At 42.9% G+C, this 17,106-nt stretch overlaps 1 protein-coding gene across 3 annotated transcripts in view; it reads right to left on the bottom strand.

The window, feature by feature from the left end:
• Nucleotides 1-361: 361 nt before the first annotated feature.
• The window catches only part of PICK1 (protein interacting with PRKCA 1), a 52,337-nt gene continuing 35,592 nt past the window's right edge, over nucleotides 362-17,106 (bottom strand). For all 3 annotated transcript variants that reach the window (XM_050185416.3, XM_050185419.3, XM_050185417.3), the window contains 3 exons: nucleotides 16,468-16,663; nucleotides 14,518-14,848; nucleotides 362-9,254 (listed from right to left, as the gene is read on the bottom strand). In XM_050185416.3, the coding sequence (XP_050041373.2) occupies nucleotides 14,541-14,848; nucleotides 16,468-16,663 (504 nt within the window). In that variant the 3' untranslated portion in view covers nucleotides 362-9,254; nucleotides 14,518-14,540. The remainder of the gene's footprint in view (nucleotides 9,255-14,517; nucleotides 14,849-16,467; nucleotides 16,664-17,106) is intronic.

Raw genomic sequence — 17,106 nt, 5'->3', positions numbered from 1 at the left:
GAGTCCACCACTACGGCGTGCCTCATAATCAAGTCGTGGTTCTGGCATGTAAAACAGCAGAATTCATTGTTCTAGCTGGGCAGTGCGCTGTCTGCATGGCGTCTTTCGCTGCCTGCCATGCGGCCTTCAGCCCGTTTTCTTCTAGCTGGCCAGCGTCCACATGCATGGACCAGTACGCAGTGTAGCGTGATGCGGTGTTGTGCGGTGGGGGTGAATATGCACTACACCCACTTTAACATTGTGGCTAGTATCATCACCAACCAATCTGCTTTGCCGGTTGCCATTTCATGCTTACACCTACTCTCGATAATGGGAGAGTCAGAAATTTAATTGCATTTAGGTTAATTTATCAGACATGATACAACTGATTTGAACATATTTTACTTCAGGTTGAGGCTGTGCGATAGTACAGCGGCCACAAAGTGCCCTGCCATGATACAGAAAACAAAATGCTGCTCACAACTGCAACATATTACATTGCTCAAAAGATGTGTTAAGTGTGCAATACGTGGAACTTGTCATGACAGCTAGTACCCCATAAGACGTACCATTTAAAGGCAAACCATTTACTGCTGCTTTGTTACAAGCAGCTAGCATCGGTGCTGAATTGTACATTAGCACAACAGAAAACATATGAAAAGAGCAATTTGAAAAGGCTACAACACATTCCATACAGTTTGCAAGCTATAATACATTTAATTCGTGTTCATTCAACAACAGGGCTAGTTTCAGAAGTAGGTAGACTAGCAGAGGGTTGCTTTGGTGGACACTGTACAATCAGTTATTGTGGATTCCACTGACTGTTCGGAATGCAATCGAATCCATGAAACAATAAACCACTAAGATTTTATAGATCCTAATGTATAACCATCCAAAAACAAACTGCTAACTAATCTACGCCAATTATGTTCAGTCAACAAGACAGCAGAGTAAGAACACAGTTGCTACGTCTGTAATAAACAGCATCTAAAATAATTATTAAACTCTTTATCATCAGAAAATGCAGCCACATGCAGAACTGTGAAAATTAATTTTTTTTAAATGCACAATGTTTTGCGCTCTTTACCATCAAACAATAACCGGCACACAAACCTCCGCAAAGAATGAAAGAGTGAAAGATCACAAGCCGAGGGACAGTATCATATATACAATTTCCACATTTATTTCTGGTGGCACTGGACACCTGTTATATCGTGTTCAGTGTTGTGCAGTGGTGCATTGCTACTTAGCCAAACACCCACAGCTTTAAGTACCAGCATGTGCATCATTTCATTTGGTGCCTGCCAAATGCAGTTTTCACGCTCGATTTTGTAGGCATCCCTGCTGCTGAATAATGAAAATCAGAATCTCAGACTTGGGCTGCTATAACGTATGGATTCCTTTTGCTCACAATTCTATTCCTTTCTTATCCTCCACTATTCATGACCAGACGATCCTGGTGATAGGGTTGGAGCACTGCTTCAACCATTGGCAATTTGTGAAAACATCCCAGTAGCAATAGGACTGCTACATTACCCTGACCCTGCATATAAAGTTTTCAGAACTAGCGGAAGGCACGACTAGGAAACGTTTCTGGGCTTTAGGCTCAGTCGAGTCACTCCTTGCTACTCACACTTCAAATGACTGGTCTTCAGAGCTATGAGAGACATCATATTTGACAGTTGTGGGTTAATATTAAACTTCTGGGGTTATCAATTTTATATGCACTCAATGCATGGTACAGGCGTTTTCACATTCCACAATCAAGATGTAGTCATGGCGGCTAGGAACAGGACCTGCCATTTCATGTTCCACGGCAGAATGGAAAGGTTGACTAAGTCCGGCATCTATCACCCTATTATTGCTATATTAACAATAACATATTTATTTATGTACCATGCTTATAAACAGCCAGGGGTCTCGGTAATGGTGCGCTTCAGAAAAAAGAGGCAAGAAATAAAGCACTCGAAAAAAGGTGGGCTGTCATTTTTAAGCAAGCAGTGAGTTATGAGGCGTTTGATCAATTAATTTGTATGTTTTGCCTAGTTTGTTACAATATGCAAATGTCAGTCACATGAGCATGTGTGTATACTAAGATATGCAGTTATGATTGCAGCACTTGTAGTGTTTCTTAATCTTTCTTTTCTGTACAGTTGCCTTCACTGCACCTTTTCAAAATGAACTTAATTTTTGTTAAGCCTATGTAGCAAGCATGAAACTTGTTACAGATTTTGTTGTCAACGCCGGTGATTCAAACACGACATCAAACTTAACAGGCCGCAGAAGTTGGTGGCATTTAAGTGATAGTCATTCATGAATACTGCATAGGCTCGTCATGCCTTGTGGTGACATCCAGGAACTGCAAAATTACTGGCTTATTTAGGAATGAAATATGAAATAAAAAAGGAGATGATTTAAGATATTTTATTTTAAATGAATAGATTCAGCAGGTGATAAGACGAAAGTTAACTGGCAACATAAATTTAACTTCCAGTTCAAAGCTAATTTCTCATTTACATCGTTCTGTTTACTGTGCTATATGATTATACAAAGGACAAAGATAGGCTGACACACGTGAGCAAACTGCAAACTTAAGTCCCTTGTCAAATAACGCGTGCACAAATCCTGAAACATACACGTTGGCGAAGTTTATCAAAGTCTGGTTGCTCACTTTTTCAGAGAAAAAGGGAGCTAAGTCTACAATTTGTGCACATGTATGTCAGTCTCTCTCTTTTGTCCTTTGTACAACAATATAATGCAGTAAACAGAACGATGCCATACTAAGTAGCCCCAGTAGAAGCATTATTTCCAATTTACATTCGCTTGATTATTATGTGTTTGTACAGAAGTACTTAAAATTTAGGTTAGTCCTCAGCACAAGCATCTATTTCAGTGCAGTTCTCCATAACTTCATTTTTTATTCTTAACATGAAAGGCAAACCATAAATACAATAGATGTTTAACTACAGTCAGTAACTCGTATGAGTAAAGATTGACAAACAAATAAAAAAAGTTGGAAAATTTTGCAGGTCACTTCCAGAACAAATATCCAGATTAATGGCTTAATGAGAATGCAATGTATATGATAATGTAAAGTGTTAGCTTATAGCTACGTTATTTATCTGAAAAGTAAATTATGTGGTTTTATGCGCCAGAACCATGACCTGATTATGAGGCACGCCATAGCAGGGGACTCCGGATTAATTTTCGCCCGCTGGGATTTTTTCATGTGCGCCTAAATCTAAGTACATGTGTGTTTTTGCATTTCGCCCCCATCGAAACGTGGCCACCGTGGCCTGAATTTGATCCCACGACCTCCTGCTTAGCAGCGCAACACCAAAGCCACCAAGCAACTACGGTGGATGTGTTATTTATCTAACTTTAAAAAAACTGTGGCATTTTACGTTCCAAAACCATGATCTCATTATGAGGCACACAATAGTGGGGGACTTTGGGTTGATTTTGACCAGATGGTTGTTCATCGTGCAGCTAAATCTCTGTTCGCAAGCACTTTTACATTTTGCCCCATTAAAATGTGGCCACTGTGGTCAGGATCATATCTGCGACCTCGAGCTCCACAGCGCATTGTCGAAAGTTTTGCACTGTAGTGACTTTTTCGCTAGTTCTAGTGAATTTGAGGTGTGTTTAGCTTCTAGAGGATGGTCAATTTTCAACAAATTGTCTTTAGCAGACTTCAAGCTGCTTCACAAAATTATTCAGAAGATCACAGCATACTTTACTGTTGTTTCCACTGTCTGCTTAGAGAATGAAAATTGGCAAGATGATTTTGAGCACCTGCTGTTCTGATTTAGCCCCCCCCCCCCCCTCCACTACAACAAAATACTTGCTCGTATAACTTTCCTTACACATATAGTTTTTTTACACAAAAAGGTCTTTTTTAGGAACGTTAAAAACCCATTTTCTCAATGTAAACAAATGTGAACCAACAAAAAACTGGGAACCTTATTGGTGCCGCTTTAGCTGTTTGATTCGATGTTATATTTGTTCAATACTTCGACATACCTGTAACGCTGCTTCATACTACTTCTGAGAAGTCTCGTAGTAGATGTTTAGCACATTCATAAAAATATTCAGCGGATTCTAGCAGATCCCGACAGTTCTTTTAAAGAAATCTTTGGTATAAGATAATGACAACCCTGTTTATACGAGATGTGCATAGTTGCAAGCAAGAGTGTAAAGATTTTCTCTGTTGTTTTGAGGCCAGGCACACAAGGCGCATGGATACAGACACTATTGCAGGAAGACTAGTCAAACACGCATTTACGCCATTTTTGTTCCAGACAACCGGCAAGAAGCCACAAAGAGAAAATAAAACACGACAACGAACACAGAAGGCATCCCATTTCTTCACAATACTTCGACAATATTGCGCAATGATGCGTTAAGGAAATAAAAAAAATAGAGTGCAGTGTGAGTGTGTTGCCTGCTCTCACATCAAGAAAGGGCAATCCTGGCAAGGGCTTGAAAATTAAGGGGGAAAAGCATAAACTTCGAAAGACAAGAGGGTACGAGATATTACAGATGAGCCTCGTTATAACAAAGTCGCATCTCGCACAATAACTTCATTATAGTCAATATTCGCTATGAGCATATATTTGTTCCATGACACTATTGGCTAGGAACCTATTTACTTCGTTATATCCGATATTTCGTTATATCAAGGTTCAACTGTTTAGCAAAAGTTATTACAAAGAGGAAAATAAAAAAGCATAAAAAATAGAAACAGACCACTGGGACAAAAATGAGCAAAAAAGAGATTGGGATGGTGAAATAAAGTAAATCTGATGTGCAAGTCACTACTATGATAAAGTTCTGTGCAATACTTGCAATGCATGAGCAGCTACACTTCTTCCAAGCATTGCAACCTGAAAAGCTTGATAGTAGCATGTAACAATGTCTACAATATATGTCCAGACAAGGTTCTATTCATTGCAGCTGAACACTGCTCCGCCAGCAAGAATCAGTTTTTCACAAAGTGTACAAAAACTACAATTTCGCATACCTCGGATGCTTTTAAAAATATACTACAGCCGACTTCTATACTAATTGCACAAAAATTTGTTTCAAGTACCACACGTTCAAACTGAAAAGAAACTAAAGAGAAAAATAGGTTCAGTGGTGCAAATTGCGCTTCATCAAAACCACAAAAGCATTCATGTGACAGGAAGCTTGAAAAGTAGAGAAGCTGCAAAAATGAGACAGATGGTGCAGCCACCTTCAAGTCACGCTATCTGGCCATGACGTTTTGAATTTTGATGATGTTAGCTGAAGTTGGCTAAACATTTATCAGTAACAATGAAACACATTGTACTCTAAAGAAGCCAAACACTTGGCAAGTTTTGCAAATTTTTACTGCCGAACAATGGCCCAAATAGGAGAAAATACCTTGAAATCCACGTTGTCAAACTGACATACCGGCACTGGTGTTTCTGCATGTAATTTAAAAAACGCAACTCTAGCCTTCATTTTTCTTTCAATAATCAACCAAGCGCTGCGAAATCAAGAAAAAGAGTTTTCAAGAAATAATTATTGTTTCTCTTTAGTGTCTCATTATCATGCATGGGTGCACCTAGAAACTTTTAACATAGTCAAGTTTGAAGGTGAGGAGTATAATTTGCAGATCTTGAATTTATGAAAGTCTATTGTAAAACCATTGCTTTTGCAGTCAGGCTCAAGTAAACCCAAAGAATGTCAGTCACAAAAACAGCACTTCATGCTCTTTACATTGTTACATCCTATAAAACTAATGTAAGCCTAAGTACACAAGCACTTTTGCATTGTGCTATCTCTGGAATAAGGCTTGAGTGGCTGAGACTTGACAATGCAGCTGTATTCAGCAGCAGAACACTAATACCACCTGAGCCACTAGGGAACACGACGACAGCCATAGCCACCTGTAGCTTTTCAATGCCCGACCAGTGACTGGGAGTCACATAAAGGGCACCACTTTCCTGATGGCTGGTTCCAGTTTACAGGGGCACTGTTAGAACCATGTCAACTCTCCCTCAGTGCACATCATGCTGAAGCAAAGGCATGGCAGCAGTGTCTGTACTCTAATGACTGGTACAAAATGCCTGGTAACTTGATGCCACTACTGTAGGCCACTAGCTTCCATGCATTGTGCAGTGATTTAGCAGGCACTATGAAAATACAGGCTGCTACGTTACAGAAAACACAGCGTTACTTCCAGCGTTCCCATTGGTTCTTATTTTAAAAAATACTAAAGAGCCTTTAAAGGCTTCTTTGGTCCAGACGAAGCGTTAGTATTAAGGACAGCAGCAATACAGTCGAACCGACTTATAACGATCTATCGGTTTTAATGACCACATCCAAGTGCATTTACGATTTTCCGACCCTGCCTATTGAGACTGCTTCCAGATGCCATGAACATTCTTCAAATCGCCATACTGTTGCAACGAACGCTTCGAACCCAGTCACGGTAAAAAGAATGCGCACACGAAATACAAAGACACGATAGCGTGCCCCACACCAGTCAAACCACGACGATGATACTTTCAGCCTTCGAAAGGAGTGAACGATTGCCACGCATGGGTTTCAAAAGCTGTGAAGAATTAGGTCACTCGCTTTTCAGCACGTCTCTAGGGAGGAGGAGGTGTACAGCATAAACAGTACGGCACGTGTGACGGTGCGATATCGGATGCCACGATGGCGGTTTCTGCGCGTCTGTGCAGCACCACATTCATTACGCCTATTTCAACGATTTTCAACGACCATCTATGTCCTCCCACCATGGGAACAACGGCCGCTCAAGCGTTACGCGTTGCCGAGTGCTGATAACGGTTCGGGGTGACGTTGTAAATTTCGAACATAGCATTTTCCTCGTCCGAAGCGACCTAGATAACGTTACTTAACAGCTCTTGTGTGGCTAACGTGCAGTCGTAGGGCCGAGACCACGATGTCCGAGACCTTAGCAGAATGGCGGCATGTCGCAGTAGTTTCCGAAGTTTACGTTCTGGCCAACTAGAATGCTTCAATTTCTTATGCAGAATATGGTCATGTCCCGCTGGTAGTAAAAGAGATCACAAGCTCTCGAATAAAAAATGGCGGCTGTGCTTTTTGCAGTTTCGAAATTACAGGTGATCGGAAGTGGGCGCCATTTCGAAAGAGCTATAGGACGCTGCATTTCAAGCTTTAAATGGACATTTCTAACGGAAATTTGCAGCTAGGCGCAGGAACACACCGGGAACAAAAGAAGTGGCAGTTTCGCCCAAAAGGCGAAGCATCGATTGTGATAGCGAATTAGTGGACAACTATACGAAGCAAGGATAGTAGTTTTATCGGCTGTGTAAGCTTGTAAACATAGGCACACTAATTAAATTGACAAGCATGGTGTCACGCGCACACAATCAAGCATAAAGACATCTCACTCGATCACCGCAGAAACTGCCTATCAAAACACTGGCGTGAGGAAACGCGGCAGCAACAGCAAGCGAAGTGACATTCGTGCTTTCTATCGCTTCAACGCAAAGTGAGCGCCGAGAACACACATTGCGGACAAAGCCACACGACACCGACGCACCTAGACTCTGCCCCCAACGCAGGTCGCTCTCAAGATATGGCTGCACGACTGCGCGTAGCCGCCATGTGCGCAGTTGCAGCTGGAATAGAACGCCGCCCCTCCCCCGGTTTTTCACAACGTTGGGTGCCTTGCGTGCGATGGAAGAGTGCACGCTTCTTCACTTTCGTCTCTTTCGCATGGGTGAAATTGAGCGGCGATCGTCGGTCCCCCTCACACCCTTTCACTCGCACATACAGCGTAGGGCACGCGCCGACGGTTATCATCCATGGACTTTATAACGAGCCTCACGGCGACGCCTACGGCAGAAAAGCGCTCGCAGTGTCCATATAATTGCTATCGCAATTAAATGACACTGAAAATTTGGTTTTCAGGCCAAAGTGCAGCCGAATTGTAATTGATGATGCCAGCTTCAGTGCGGTCACTTTTTGAGCGTTTTCAAGGCCGGATCCATATATAAGTAACTACGGATACAACAACCACTTCTCGCGGAACTATCGAGCTCGTTATAAACGAATTCAACTGTATTGCAGTTCACAGCTTCAAAGAAGATATACTGTCTTCAACTTTTTTCCTATAGCACTACAAAAAAAAAAAGACACAAAGAAATAGCATAACATGTGAACCACCACAAGTTTGCTAAATGTGCAGGGCTGGCTTAAGCTCTCATACTGAACAAAATTTACAATCAAATGTCCAAACAAAATCAGCTGGCTTGAAATATAATTCAGCAATATTTAAGCTACATTGAAAGACACAAGGGCCTTAGAAAGGGTGTTCTGATATTCAAGAGTTTCAAAGGTTACAGAATAAAATACACAAGACCAGAGAGCAGTGGGAGACCGCATTGCTCAGCTGTGCACCGGAAGACCGACTTAGGCAATCCAGCAGGCCGAAGATGCCGCCAGGGCCCAAGGGCTCGAGGCCGTCATCTAGGTAGAGAGGCCTAGGTCTCAAATCTGCTGTCTTAAAATAAAATTTATTTCTCCTCCTCAAGGGTTACTATGCATTCTATGTTTCTCATCACTGTAACAGTAAATTCACCACTTGACACCAGGTCTACTCCCCACCAGAGACCAGTGTGCATTTCTAGTGGCAAAATTAAAACAAGCGTGCACATAACAAAAGATACATCTCGCTAGTAGCATTCTCATCTTTTCTTATGTCATGCGCAGGTGCATACACAATCTCTATCATCCATCCCTTATAAGACCTGAGTCAACATTTTAACACAGTTTCACAGTCATGTTAGCTCAGGAAGTATGACTAGACAGACACATGCAAACAATGTACAGTTTTGCCCAGCAATTCAATAAGATAAATGCCAAGGGCCCAAGAAAATATGCTAAATATAACGGGATTTGTTGTTTTTCAACACAATAACATCAACACTCAAGGCCACCCAGCAACATATAAAATATAATGAAAAACACTTGTTAACCCGGCCGATGTTTAATTGCTGCTGGAATGACTGTGCACCGCAGATACGAGAAGATGGGTAGGCCTGTGTGAACATGGAATGTATCAGACATCACTGGGCCTGGTGAAAATTCACTGCAGTGGTAAAATTTATAACACATCCTCAGGCTCCAGATGGAAAGTCTTGACTAGGCAGCACTGAAAACAGCGCACAAAAATGACTAGTCACGAATGTCTCCTCGAAGCTGCTCAGCATACATGCTTGGAGCATCCAGGCCGAGACGGTGAGTCCTAGATCCTGCAATATTTCAAAAATGAAATGGCACTAATGTCACAATTACTGTAAAATGCCACATATAGCGACATCATAAACGTAAAGTCAGAGGCAATTTTGGTTGGCAAAATAGGGAACATGCAAAAACACACATACATATGCGCATGCATGCACACATAGCTTTGGTCATATCTTCTAAGAAATAAGCAGAACCAGTACATGGACCAGTGCACTGGCACATCAATTAAAGATGATACGAAAATTTGACACCTGAAAATTTTGAACAAAGAGTCGCAGTTATATTAAAGCCTTGTTATGATTATGCAACATCCAACACGAAAATACCTTTATTACATTCAATAACACACATGCATATGCGCATGCATGCACACGTAGCTTTGGTCATATCTTCTAAGAAGTAAGCAGAACCAGTACATGGACCAGTGCTCTGGCACATCAACTAAAGATGATACGAAAATTTGACACCTGAAAATTTTGAACATAGAGTCGCAGTTATAGTAAAACCTTGTTGTGATTATGCAACATCCAACATGGAAATACCTTTATTAGATCCAATACTCAATACAAGCATACTAAATTTTTTACACGCTGCTGATGACAGTTTATATGCTCTTTGTTATATCTGATAATTTCTTACACACTTGGCAATTATATCGAGTCTTGACTGTATAAGTGCTATCTTACAGCGCATGCTGCACATACAGTCAAACACGCCCAAATAAGATGACCTGTATAACAAAGGATTATGTCCAGGCTGAATTTACATCTCACGTGTTGTAAATTTGGAAAAAAATTGGAAATGACGAAACTAGCATTTCAATGGGCGAACCTATGCCTTCAAAAACAGGCTACACTCAAAGAATGGCGATAGCGGCGAACACAGTTGGTGACCGGCGAAAATCTGATCAGCGGGTCAAGCGTGTCGGCTTTTACACATGGGTAATTGAAGGTTCTAAAGTAATCACTGGTGCCCACGTGGCTTACAAAATATTCTACACAGTTCATGTTGCACATGCAATCAGATTACACAAGCTTCAGTGACAACAAACAATGGGCAGAAACATCGATACCATTTGAGAAACTTCCGATACATGCAGGCGCATCCTGCGCTGAGCGATAACATTGGTTAGACGGTGAAAAGCGGTCACCCAAAAAAGATAAACAAGTACACGTGTCAGTATGGTGAATGCCTCTAGAACAAGAATCAGTACAATGAATCTGCCTGTACATAGAAGAAATTTAAGTGCCCCGAAGGCTGATTCGTTGCTTTACAATGAACTCCACCAAGCAGTGTGCCTGTGCCTTCCGAAGACATCACTGAGCTGCGCTTCACGCTACTGGCAGCACTAGCAATGCACTTGTAAAGCGTGCCGACATCATCAAATTTTACACTTCTGCAGTACTGCTCAGGAATTGCTCAACTCGTACGCTGCTTGTAGTGATACAGCAGTGGGTGCAGTGTAGTCGAGGAGGTAATAATATTGCACTGACGACTGATGACGTCTTTAAAGCCTTCTTCATGGAAAGGATACACGAAGGCAACAGTGATGAATCATTAAACAAAGAATTTTGACAGCAACGAAGGTCATAGCTGCATTTGACAATCTGCAGCTTTACCTGGTGTGCTTCCACATTTTGCTGCTGAACCTGCCATTAACCTCAGCGCAATGAGGCCAGCTGCTGTCGCACATTCTACTTGACAAAGTATTAAAAAAATATAAGGACTTAGTTTACTATATCTCTTGAATTCCTGATAAATAAAGGTTTTCTTTTCTTGAACATGTTTAGCCTGCTCTATTCTGGGCAGTACAATGCACAATATTTACAACGAAGTCATGTGTATAACAAAGGATTTTGGAGGCCCTAAGCACTTCATTATAAAGACATTAGACAGCACACGTATATTGTAAATGTACACATTGATTGTACTCAATTTTAGCATACAACATTGTGGCCGTTTATATGGATACACATAAAACTCCTACTGTCAGGCTATGCGCGTGTTCTTAATGAGACCTTAAGAAGGGTGTTCCAGAAGGCAAATGGATGGCCATGATGATAATGATGACATTTTTTAATGGCCATCCCCTTCGAATCGAAGGGCAAGATACGTAGTCACCAAGCCTTTGTAATCTATTCCTGCATTGCCATACCGCAATCTAGAACTTTGCCTATCTGCTTTATTTTGTAAAGCCACCTATGATTAAGACGATTCTGCCCCCATGTCATCCTTGCTATCAGAGCACAGCTATTTGGCACTCGTTCCTGCGGCGACCATCGGCGGCGGCGTAAATGAGTACAGCGAAACATGAAAGAGCGAACACTGAGAGGGATATGAAAGACGCAAGCCGCAAACGGTGGAGACCAATCAGAGCAGCCCCTTCGGTGACGTGCGCACGGGAAACTGATGTCATGCAGACCCGCCCAACCACTCGATGCGTACTTGTAGCTGGTCTAAGCCAGACCGCTTGTTTCGTACAATCGTCTGCTCGCATCAGCTCTCACTCGCACTTGTTTGGTTTTCTTGGTTTGGTCTCGTTTGCTCTTCTTTAGATTGCCATGGTTTGCAATTGCTTTGTAATCTGACTGTAAGTGCGATGCGACTTGTGTAGCACTTTCTGGAAGCCACAGGGCACCAGTGATTACAGTGAAACCTTCGACTAGCCATGTTTAAAAGCCGATGCGCGTGACTCTCAGATCAGATTTTCGACAATCACCGACTCCGCTATATGTTTCACTCAAATTCTTTTCCTCAATATATCACGCAATAAAACACATAAGTATTGTACCATATTTACTTGAATCTAGGCCGGCCCCGATTCTAAGCCAACCCCCGAATATCCGAAGCCAGAAAAAATGAAAAAACTTAACTCGAATGTAGGCCGAACAAAAGAAAGTGAGGACAGCATTCACAAAATGACAACAGCATTTATTTAATTTGAACAAGCCCAGCTCACTCTACGTCGTCACCACCATTAGCCTTGTCCCTATAGCCCAGACCACACGTACACTTGCGGACATATGCAAGCTCGCGTCCGCGAACCCACACATGTGCAGACAGTGCAGATTCGCACGCGTCAAAACTCAGCACAATGTAGGTGAAGAGCTCCTCTCTCTTATTGCGTGCTTAACTTCCTTATCACTGTCATCTCCTCGTTGCGGCACACACAAAAGCGTCTCTGGTTGCCCCTTCCAACGACGGACATTTTTTTCATCAATGCTGAAGTCCCGCTTGGCTTACTGTGCCTCTGCGGCTAGCACAACTTTTTGTTTGAAAGTGGCACTATAGTGTGCCACATTAACACCATGCTGCATGCCGATACCATAGAACCAACTCTGATACGACACAGGTCAAAGCACCGACATCGCTCGTGTACTTCAGCTGGCTAATGGCCCGGCTATTAGTGGTTGCGATACTGACTTTTCTAGATGGTGCTAGCTATGTACCATATTTATCATTTTCAGTTATAAACAGGCGCATCTTTTAAAATCCTTGAACCTAAGCCGACCCTAGAGCTTTGTATATTATTTGTAAAAACTATCGATTCGAATAAATACGGTAACTGAAGGTGAATTTCTTTCCAGTAATACTGTAAATATATCTTGCTTATCTTCCAACCACTGGCCAGTGAACACTCTCAACAGGTTTGAAGTGCAGCCACTGTGGAAGATGGATGTTTTCTACCATTTTTTGCTGGGTGCATGTCTTGGCATACCATTACAACATGATAAGTTGTCACCGAAATTTCCCTGTGAGGGTCAGTGAGGGTCGAATGAAACTGAAGCAGCATGCCTTCCCATTCAAACTAAACGAGTTTCTTTCGACTGCCAATATATGGGTTCTCACCAGGAGTTTCCAGTGCATTTGTGTGAAGTGAAAGCCAAACTGACTGAGGACAAGTTAATCGGAGTTGACTAATATAGATCAGAGCACGTTCGTGGCAATGGTACCATATTTTGTTAAGCCTGGCTGCAGCAAAACAGGTAACTGATATCAATAATGCTGATGAACCATTGCAAATACTTTGTGTTAAAAGACAGATGAGAATAGCCAAAAGCCGATTGTACCATTTATGTTGTGCTGTGACAACAGCAAGTGCAAGACCAAAGTAGGATCGAAATGAATGGCGTGGGAGCCGCAATGTTGTTACAATAGCTACACAAGCCATGCAAAGCTTGCAACGCTAAATCCAAATGTTAGCATGTATACAAAACCAATAAACCTCTTCATTCTGCACATGTACATTTTGGACACATTATTTCATAATGCATGCAGGGCTTTGCACACAATATACTAAAATGTTTAGCAGTGACAGTCTTATGACCACAACCTACAAATATTTTGTGAAATGAAAGCTACTTGAAGTATTTTTACTGAAGTGTAACACGTAGTATGCTAATTGTGCTTCCATTCGCATTTCCACTGCTTACCCCAGCATCTGAGGTGTTTATTGAACTCTCAGCAAAGACGATGTCATGGGCTAAGTACAGCAGGCAATGAGGATCGTACACAAAGTTTGTCAGGCAACAGAATTTAGCAAGGTGTATGAAAGTAACTGTGTAATCAAATCACATTAAAAAAAAAGAAACAATGCAAATCATTCAGACGAGTCACACTCATATGCCTCCGTCGGCAGTAAACAGTCAAATAAAATTGAGCATAAATTCTGGTTCCTACACAAATTGAAATTCTGTAGTGCTGTGAGATCAAAATGAAGGAGGTAGTTAATATTTTTTGGTGTTAAGTTTGTGGTTGTAAGCAGAGTGAAGAAAATGGACAATTATACTGGCTAAAATGCAACTACCTAGCTCCAAGTGCTCCACAAAGGTGAACAGGCTCTGCTGGGCAGCATCCCACACAAGAGCCTGTTTGTGTGCATGTGTCTGCATGCATGCACGCATGTGTATGCACTAACTCCCTAAAACATCTAAGTGATCATGGTACACACTAACAGATAGGCGTATGATGAGCCACTACAGCGTAAGTGGTAAGCCAATACATTAGGCTCCATCGGGAATGGGTCGGGGATTTGTCAGAACTACGTTTTCATTATTACCACATTTTAAGCGGGCACATATTGAGGCTCTACTGCACTTTTTCCTGTGAGTCACACCCGTGAACACCTTTCCGGTAGATCTCTCCTAGACCAAAGGCCTTTGAAGTTCCCATGTGTCAAGCATATAAAGGACGTTCAAGGTCTTTTCCGGTTTCCCTTATGGGGAGTCTACTGTAAAAGCTAAGTGGCAAGGATGTTGAGAAGCTCACCATATCCAGAGAAACAGCCCCCACTAGTCGTTGAGAAGCAGGGACTTCTCGACAGCAGTGGCAACTAAGGTGGCAGAGCTGGCGGCACTGGCGCCATTGTCGTCAGCTGTGGAGGGTCCCGAGCCGGCTGAGAGCAGTTCGTCATCCTCTTCGTCTTCTTCTTCCTCATCCTGGTAGGGGCTGACAGAGGGGTCTGGGTAGTGGAAGGTGGAGCGTGACAGGTCCACCTCGATGGGGAAGATGCAACTGCCCTTCATCACGCCGTGGCAGTCGCTGTGGTACTGGGACAGTGCAGACACCAGCCGCTGCAGCTGGAACACTATGTCCTGCACTGTGGACAGTGGGAAGCAAAGACAAGCAGGAAGAACAACAGCTTTTAAAGCAAACAGCTGACAGCGGCAACAACAGCTTCTACAGCAATAGCTGACAGCAGAAACGGCTCAACAGTTAACAGCAGGAACAATGGCTTTTACTGCAGCAGCTGAAAGCAGGAACAGCCTTCACAGCAATAGCTGATTGCAGGAACAGCTTTCACAGCAATAGCTGACAGCAGGAACAATGGCTTATATACCAATAGCTGACAGCAGAAGCAACAGGTTTTACAGCAGCAGCAGCAGGAAGAACAGCTTTTATGCCACACAGATTAATTTAAGACCAGATTTTTTATCCAGCTAGGGTTATTTAACTAGCACCCAATGCATGGCACATGAGCATTTTTGCATTCGCCCCCATCGAAATGCGGCTGCATGGCTGGGATTTGATCCCGCGACCTCAGGCCATAGACACCAAGCCACCATGGCAAGTAGCTGACAGCGGGAACGTCTTTTGCACGAATAGCTCCTGCGGTCTAATCCCTCAAAAAAATTCTGCAGTTTTATGTGCCACAACTGCGATATGTTTATGAGGCACGCCATCGTGGAGAAACGCTGGATTAATTTTGACCGCCCAAGGTTCTTTAATGTGCACCCAATGCACGGTACATAGGTGTTGCACGGTACATAGGTATAGCACGGTACATAGGTATAGCGCCGACTCCTTCGTGTCATGCTCGATAGCACGAACGATGTCTAATTTTCTTCTGTGCTGAGGGCGTCTTTTTTACCCGAGCTTCAGCAATAACACGAGTCCTTGCTTGCACGACGCTGCAATACTCTCTCACACGGCGCTGAAATGATGTTGATGTTGAGGTGGCTTCACACACAAACGCACAGGGCGCATGGAGGTCGTTGTTCTGATCTGTGAGGCCTGTTGAACTGCAGAGCCACCTGATGGAGATGACATACTGCCGTGTTTGCGCTACGAAAAGTGGAAACACTACGTGATAACCGATACATATGCAATAAGCTGGTACGGTTTATGTGGATACAAAACACATTATGTTCAATGGCCGCTGAGTCGGGGATTTGACTTTACTACTTTTAAAACAGAACTACTGTTTTAGCGGATATGGTTTAACGAGGTTTTACTGTATTTAGATAGGAGCTCCCGAGCTAAAGCTTCCTTCTTAAGGCTAGTTGTATTCCTTCATGGAGGAACACAGCAACAAATCAATTCATGCTGCGTTCACCATAAGCACATTAGTGCACTGGAGCTCGCCATCTCCGTATGAGAAAGCAGATGAACGGCAGGGTCTGTATTTATTACCAGCCTTGGTCTCCTCACCATTCCTAACAACCAAATGCACCCTACAACAGATGGAAGGAAAGTGAGCACGAACACGTCAAGACTAGATGACAGACTTTCTGGCTGTTGCTGTGAAAGCTGCAGCTGCTGCTGTGAACATAGTGCAGACTCTGTAAGAGTGGCAGTTTCTTGTCACAGCTCAGTGGCTGAACAGTATAAATGAAAAGATTTTCCGAACTCCAACACCATGATGAAATTCGGCGGTTCTGAGCACATCTCTCGAATTCCTGTAAAAAAAAAGAAAAGAAAGCAGAGGCATTCACCTACCATGCTTCTGGTCGAGCAGCTCGAGCTTGACGAGCACATCTGAGCGCAGCTTGGCGAAGCGCACGCGGGCATCCTGACGGCAGCGCAGGATAAGGCGGTACTCGTAGTTGCCTGTCTCCACCCGGTAGAGCGGCTCCTGCAACGCCTGGTAGGCGTACTCTTCATCGTCCATCTCCTTGACCTTCAAGCAGTACGACTGCACAGCAGAAAGAGGTGTGGAAGGGGGAATTACACAATAGTTCACACGCCATCAACTTCATCTTCAGCACTTAACCAAACTCCCGAAAGAAGCCCTGTCACAACAATTTCAGCTTATCCCGTAAGTGCATTGAAGGAAAGCCCAAACACCCTGAGCCATAGAAAAAAAAAGAATACTGGCAAGCATCTTAGCAACCTGAATAACTTAGAATAGTACTTGTTTCTGTGAAACAGCTTCAGTACACAGGTGGTGGATGAAATCATGGTGTCGTGATACATCGGTTTGCACTGTTCCGAAGGTTGCTGCAAGGGCTACGTGTGAGTGCAGCCAGACGAAACGTGCACGGCCTTTTCGCCTATATCTCACGAGCAGCACCATCACAGCTAGACTTATTGCAACATGATTTTCACTTTTCATTTCAACAACAGTGGTAAGGTCCC

This window comes from Dermacentor andersoni, chromosome 8, assembly GCF_023375885.2.
Source record: "Dermacentor andersoni chromosome 8, qqDerAnde1_hic_scaffold, whole genome shotgun sequence".
NCBI lineage: Eukaryota > Metazoa > Arthropoda > Arachnida > Ixodida > Ixodidae > Dermacentor > Dermacentor andersoni.
The sequence above is the reverse complement of the archived record's forward strand: the minus strand, read 5'-3'. Positions and strand labels throughout refer to the sequence as shown.